Here is a 7,453-nt window from a genome sequence, read left to right as displayed (position 1 = left end):
GCCAAAGAAAGAGTAGCAATGAACTGGGCAAAGTGCTCCCTGGATCACTCAGAGTCCCTTCCCAAACTGGCTGAAACGCACAGGAGATAACTCATTCTTTTTACATCCGAGGAACAGAAATATTCAGAGGAAGTCTACAGAGCACACACTGGAGTTAGCTGGGAGAGGCACCGCACACTGGCATGGGGGAGACGGGCAGGTACAAAGTTCTAATCTGGAGTGATTAAATACTCCAGAGGCAAGCAACCAGAGGGTGGACTCAGGGACTCCAGTGGGAGGGTCTGTCTGGAAGGCTGAAAGGGGGCCAGCCAGAGAAGACACTCTGTAAAGGGGACACTTATGGTCACACTCTATTGGGTCTTTGCCGTACAAACATTGCTCAGGTTTTAGTTTTGTGTAGGGCGACCTTAGTAATTGGGCATCACACACAAGCAGTAACTAGTACACATTCCCTCGCAGTAATACTGCCCTGAAGAGGGTTCGCTCTCTACCCAACCTACTATATCGGGCCATTTTGCCTACGTTTAAAAAACTAAGACTAGATACACACACGTATGTATGCTTGTGTAACCACAACCAAGTCATACATCATCCCCAGCAGCCCAGAAGGCTCCGGGGACCCTCCCTTCGGTTGCTTCCTGCGCTGGAATCGCCATTCGCCGTCGTCTTTCCAGCCAGCCTTTAGCCTCGGACTCCACTCCTTGCGGCTTGCAGACCCCGCCTGGCCCCGCTGAACCCTAAGCCCTCACTGTTGAAGCAATCCTGGGGTCCACAAAGGGCTCGTCCTCTGCGGAGGCCGGGCGTCTGCCGCAAGGGACGTCCTCCATCAACCGTTTCAGCGGCCGAGGCCACTGAGAGCGGCGCGTCGCCTGGAGACAGGCGTCTTCCCCGCCCCAGGCCGACTCCCTAGCACTCAGTCGGGGGCTTTGGAATCACAACCGCCGAGGCCGGACGCTGCGCATCCAGCGCACCCCGGAGTCTTCCGGCAGGTGCCCCGCCCGCGCCTCGCGTGCGCACTCGTGCACGGGGCTCGGACGGAGCCGCTCCAGGGCCGGCGCCAGGCAGCCGCCTCGCCGGGCCTCGAGGGTCGGTCCCGAGGCCGGGGACAGAGCCGCGCGAGCGGCGGGGTCCAGGGCGCACCCGGCGCCCCGCCCGGGCCCCTGTGCGCCTGCGCCACCCGCAATCTCGGTGTCGCACTTGGCTCCCCGCCCCGCACCGTTGCTACGGCGAACCGCGAGGCCCAAAGAGCCGCGGGCCGAGGGCGGGGCGTCGCGCTGAGGTCAGCGCGGCGGCGGTCGGCCCCGCGGTGGTTGGCTGCGCGGTGCTGGCCGCGCCCTGGTTGGCTTGCGGGTCGCGGGCTGGGGCGGCCGGCCGGGCTGAGGTCGGGGCTCGGGCGCCGGCCCGGTTTGCGCTGCGCTCGGCTCCGCCGCGGTCCAGGTCGGCGCCGGCGCCGGCGCGCGCGAGGGCGCGGCCAGGCGACTGAGGGCGGGGACGGCGTGCGGGCGTGCGGGCGGCGCCTAGGGGAGGAGACCGGCCCATGGACCCGCGGGGCCCGGCGCCCCAGACTCGGTGCCGCCGGGACGGAGCCCAAGATGTCGGCCTAGGCCCGGCTGCGGCGACAAGGACTTTGCGGCTCCCGGACGCCGGCGCGCGCGGCCGCTGGGCCGGGGGGTGCTGGCCCTGACGCCGGGGCGCACGGGCGGCGAGAGGCCGGCGCGTGGGGAGCGGGCCGCGCGGCACCATGTCGGCCAAGGTGCGGCTCAAGAAGCTGGAGCAGCTGCTCCTGGACGGGCCGTGGCGCAACGAGAGCGCCCTGAGCGTGGAGACGCTGCTGGACGTGCTGGTGTGCCTCTACACCGAGTGCAGCCACTCGGCGCTGCGCCGCGACAAGTATGTGGCCGAGTTCCTCGACTGGGGTGAGTACGGCGCCGCTCGCCCCTCGGCGCTCCTCGCTCCGCGCACCCGCGCCGGGCCTCTCTGGTCCTGCGCTCCGGAGCCACATCCTCCGCTCGCGCTCCCCCCACTCCCGGCCATCGCCCTGGCTGCTTCCTAGACCCACCCTCCGAGTCTGGATATCATTTCCTGCAGCGCTCCCTGGGACATCCGCCCTGCCGCCGCCCGGGACTAGCCTTTGGGGTCCAGAGTCGGGCCTGGAGTTACCCCTCCAGCCCCGTGCTCTGCCGGGTGGGAGGCCGCCCCGGTGCCTTTTGCATCTCCTCAGCCCCCGCCTCCGCCCGGTGGGCCTAAGAGTGCATCGCCCCACCGGCCAGCCCCGAGGGCTCCTCCCAGGTGACAGCCTGGCCGCATCCCCTTGATGTCCAGGGCCTGAGCCTCCTCTCTGCTGTAGTACCTCCAAGCGAATTTTAACGCTGAAGGCTTTATTTCAAACACACCGTGCAGGAGCAAATGGATACTCCCTCGTCCCCGAATTAAAGTCGTGTCAGGCCCTTGTGATGTTGGTGGTGGTGGTGGTGGGGGGCAGCTGGAACTTTTCTTCATCTGACCTTGCTGCTGTTCGGTTCATTTAGGGGTCGGATGCAGCAATCATAGGTCGGATAACCTATTGTGCTCCCTTAGGACGCACGCTTGCTTAAGTCATTTGTTGATAGGCGTTCCCAGGACAGGTTAGAGACACTTGCTTCAGACCTCCCTCACAGACATTGCCCCTCAAGACCCCCAGTTCCCTCCCAAGGACTGGCTGAGTAGGAGGAAGTGAGGCTTAGCTCAGGTCATACTCGTAAATCTTAGCCTGGGGTTGCTGTCGTCATTGGGCTAGCACTGCAGTTCGAACCAGTCATTTCTAATCTTTGGGGCTGATAAGGCTGATAGCTACACGAGGGAACGCATGTGTTCCACACGGAGGCCTCCTACTCTCACAGCGGTCACTGGGATCTAGAGCTCTGTTAGAACGTAAACTGCAATAATCATCTTTGGAGGGCTTCCGTCTGGATGCTGTTCAGGGAGGTGTTGCTGCCAGTGCGTGAGCAGCTGGAGGAGGAACCCTGCCCCAGGAAACTCGGGGGCTTTGTTTTGTGGGGCCTCTGCTCTTGGTTACATAGAGGCTTGAGCCCTTACTCCAGCGCACTGGCTTTCCGGGGACCTTTATCAGTGACATGATTTCCAGTTGGATAATTAACTGACTTCAGAGTTGTTTTGAAAGAGAGGTCTCTAGTGCATGCTGCAGTCTGAGACTTCTCCATACTGTATTTGCCGTTCTTTTCCGAACTCCGGATCTTGAAATCCAGGCAATTCCACAGTCAGGTTCAACTGGGTGCATAGCTTATGAGTAATGTGATGACGAGAGGAAGCAGCAAAGGAAGGCTTATTTCAATGATGAGGTGTGGTCCAGGTGTCCCGGGGACTCGCACAGTACCTGGTGGGGATGGGCCGGAAGGCTGGGTGCACACTGCTAGGTGCTCCGGACTTCCCCGGAGGAAGCTCTCCTTGGCCTGTGAAGGGGGAGGGTTGTGTAAGATCTGACCATTCCAAATCTAAACAGAAGCTGTGTGCTATAATGTAAGCATAGTTTAAAAATTATGTTTTGGTCCTTGGAAATTGTGATTACAAATGAATTACCCTCTTAGCTCAGTTCCTGCAGCTTTAATTAGGAGCAGACCTTGGGTGTGATGGCACACCGGTAATCCCAGCATTTGGGAAGCAGAGACAGGAGGATGAGGACTTGAAGGTCAGCCTTAGCTACATTGTGAGTTTGAAGCCTATTAAATGCGAGGTAGACTTTTAATGAAGTAACATTGAAATGGTGATGTACCAGTAAAAGTACACGTGCAGTCATTGTTTGGTGTGCTGGTGACAAGGCAAAGACGGCTTTCCTAATAAGACTGTTCTAGAATTCCGGTAGGTCTCCTGACTTCACAGTGAGGGGCTTCGGCTCAGGAAGCATCAGGCATGTTGGGATTTGGGGTTCCTCCTTCTGCCTCTTTGGAGGTCTCTGATACCTTGAAAATGCAAAGAGCCAAGCCAGTCTCTCCTTACCACACAAGAGCATCTAGTGACAAGTATAGGACTCTTGAGACTCAGGAAACAGCCACTCCGCCCTTAAGAAACTTAAGGGAAACCTTTGAGGAAATTTGGGAAATAAAAGTAATAAAAAGCTTTTAAAATTTAAAGCTTATCCCTGGCTTTTCGTGGCCACTGTGTTTGTGTTGGATGGGTCGCTGCTGCTTTTACTGTGGGGGTGCTGTGTGACTTTACTTTTCCTCTGATTATGTTTATCGTTTGATTGGTTTCCTCTGTGAAATTCCGGACCGTAATTAAAAGTTGGAAATAACTGTGTTGTGTGTGTGTGTGTGTGTGTGTGTGTGTGTGTGTGTGTGTGTGTCTTTTTTGTCTTTCAAGTCAGGGTTTCTCTGTGTAGTTTTGGAACCTGTTCTGGCACTAGCTCTGTAGTCCAGGCTGGCCTGTAACTCACAGAGATCTGCCTGTCTCTGCCTCCTGAGTGCTGGGATTAAAGGCATGTGCCGTCAACACCCGGCTGTTTGTGTTTCTTAAAAAGGTAAAGAGAAACCATTTGAAGGACAGCATATGAAACACCTTAGCGTTCCCACTGGTAAATAGTACCTAATACAAGTGTCCCAGTGTGAGGTCTTTCCTCTTTGTTACACAGTCCGGGTGGTTTTGAAGGAGCTGTTGTTGGAAGCTCAGCTTGCCTCGCTGTACAGGCCGCTGTGTGGCTTGTAGACCAGGAGACAGGTATCATGGCTTCCCAGTTTCCTGTCAGGCATCTTTTGCTATGTGCTACCTCCTAATAAATAGAGCTAATCTTTTTACCCTCTGAGTAGGTAATTCCTTGTGGTTTTCCCCTTTTTTCTTTTGGTTTTACAAGACGAGGATTTTCTGTGCAGATCAGGCTGACCTTGAACTCACAGAGATCCCCCTGCCTCTGCCTCTTGAGCACTGGGATTAAAGGTGAGCGCCACCACACCCAGAAAGCAGCTGCTCTTGTCTTTAATTCCCCCCTTCTTAATGTGTGTTCACGATGTATGGGTGCTCGATTCAGGCATGCATGCATGTATGTGCACCATGGCCGTGCCCTCCAGTCAGAAGAGGCTGTCAGAAACCCTGGACTTATAGACGGTTGTGAGCTGTCCTGTGGGTACTCTGGAAGAGTAAGTAGCCAGCGCTCTTAACCTTCGAGTCATCTCTCCAGCCCCTTTAAAATTAAAAACAATCTTTTTTTTTAAATCTTGTGTGCACAGAGGCATATTTACCTTAGTATGCGTGTGGAGGTCAGAGGTCGTCTAGCTGGCATCAGCTCACTCCACGGTGAGGGTCCTGGGGATGGAACTCAGGTAGCCAAGCTTGATGGCAATGACTTTTGAGACACTCACTTCATCCTTCCCTCCCTCCCTCCATCCCTCCCCCCTCCTCTGCCCCAAGTCCCTGCTTTGCTATTGACTGTTCAGGTTTCTACTGCATCAATCACAGCAATACATTTTCACACAGTGTACAATATCCTACAACAGTAGAACACGAAATTTTTTTTCTAGACAGGGCCTCTCTGTGTAGCCCCAGCTGTCCTATAACTCACTCTGTAGACCAGGCTGGCCTCGAACTCACAGAGATCCTTCTGCCTCTGCCTCCGCCTCTCAAGTACTGGGATTAAAGGCATGCACCACCACTGCCTAGCTAAAATTGCAGTGTTTCTGTCTTTTTGTTTGTTTCATCCAGCAAAAATACTTTTTAAAATAAGAGTTTAAGAAATTCTTTAATAAGATCTAAATTGGAAGAAAATGCTGGAATTGCATGATTTAAAAAAAAAAGGCTAGCATAATTTCGATTTTATAAATAGCTTTCAACCTGAAGTGCATATTGACACTGAGTTCAAGTCGTGAGATAGGACAGTGGAAACCATTAAACATTAACAGGGCTGGTCCTGGCTGTCCCCCTCACACTTCAGACAGTTGGCAACGTCTGTTAACTCCTCAAACACAGTCAGAGTTGAGGATTGTCCGTGGGAGCCACTGTCAGGGAACCACTGTGGGCCCCTCACCTGTTGGAAGTTGTGCTGTGTGGGGAAGTGCCCTTTGGCACAGTCCTCAAGTGTGAGTGTGTGAGTGAGCTGCGCCTACGGCGGCCTGCTGGACAGGCCCTCGCCTGCCTCCTGCTTCTCATCAGTCTCTTGTTGGGGAACCAGGAGCTCAGGTTGCTTATCTGGACAACAGAGATAATGTCATTAGCTGGCAATACTGCTCTAACAAATAGTGCAAAAAGGCTAAGAAGATGCAGTGTATTTCTTATTAAAGAGAAGAAGGTGGGCTGGGCGGCGGTGGGCATACCTTTAGACCCAGCACTCGGGAGGCAGAGGCAGGGGGATCCCTGTGAGTTCAAGGCCAGCCTGGTCTACAGAGTGAGTTCCAGGACAGCCAGGGCTACACAAAGAAACCTTGTCTTGAAGAAAAAGGAGAAGGTATTTTTAAATTTAAAAATTTTTATATATTTTGTGCATATATAATATATATACATACATATATACACACACATATACATATACATACATGCATACATACATACATACATATGTGCCACCATGTGTGGAGGTCAGCGTACAGCATGTGGGGGTAAGCTCTCTCCTTTCACTGCCGAGTTCTGGGGTCTCCTAGGGAGCCTCTGCACTAGCTGAGCCAGCCATCTCAACTGGCCCCAGGAAGTACTTTTTGAGACTGATAACATGAACGAACAGGTTCTTGTGACATGAGACCAAATGTACACTTTACCTTTTTTTTTAAAGAATTTGAAAACTGGGTAGGGACTTGTCTTAGTTGGTAGAGTATTTGCCTAGCATGTACGAAATCCTGGCTTCTGTTGCTAATATTGCATATAAACTTGGCATGGTGGTACCTGCCTGTGAGCCTAGTGTTGAGGAGGTGGAGAAAGGAAGGTCAGAATTCAGGGTCATCCTTAACTGCATAGTGAGTTCAAGATGAGCCAGGGCTATGCGAGACCCTGTCAAACAAAGAAAAAGACAAAAACAGAACTTTTAAGCACTAAAATAACACAACCACATAGTTTTACCTGAACTTGTGACAAGACACACCTTGGGAATTCTCTCTTTGCTTTTATTACTTACTTTTAAAAATGTTATTTTGGTCGGGTGGTGGTGGTGCATGCCTTTAGTCCCAGCACTCAGGAGACAGAGGCAGGCGGATCTCTGTGAGTTCGAGACCAGCCTGGTCTACAAGAGCTAGTTCCAGGACAGCCTCCAAAGCCACAGAGAAACTGTCTCGAAAAAAAAAAAAAACCAAAAAAAAAAGTTATTTTGTGTGTAGCTGGATTGGGTGTACCAGGACCACAGTGCTTGTGTGCGGAAGTCAAAGGGTGACCTATGAACTCTGTTTCTCTCCCCACAGAAGGGCCCTGGGGATTAAATGTAAGATCATCAGGTTTGGTGGCAAGTACCTTTACCTACCCTGTGAGCCCCTCAGATAGCCCAAGC

General features: G+C 53.4%; 1 protein-coding gene across 2 annotated transcripts in view; it reads left to right on the top strand.

The window, feature by feature from the left end:
- Positions 1-1,484: 1,484 nt before the first annotated feature.
- The window catches only part of Cdc42bpb (CDC42 binding protein kinase beta), an 88,838-nt gene continuing 82,869 nt past the window's right edge, over positions 1,485-7,453 (top strand). For both annotated transcript variants that reach the window (XM_051196644.1, XM_051196643.1), the window contains exon 1: positions 1,485-1,916. In XM_051196644.1, the coding sequence (XP_051052601.1) occupies positions 1,742-1,916 (175 nt within the window). In that variant the 5' untranslated portion in view covers positions 1,485-1,741. The remainder of the gene's footprint in view (positions 1,917-7,453) is intronic.

Source organism: Phodopus roborovskii, unplaced genomic scaffold (assembly GCF_943737965.1).
Source record: "Phodopus roborovskii unplaced genomic scaffold, PHOROB, whole genome shotgun sequence".
NCBI lineage: Eukaryota > Metazoa > Chordata > Mammalia > Rodentia > Cricetidae > Phodopus > Phodopus roborovskii.
The sequence above is the reverse complement of the archived record's forward strand: the minus strand, read 5'-3'. Positions and strand labels throughout refer to the sequence as shown.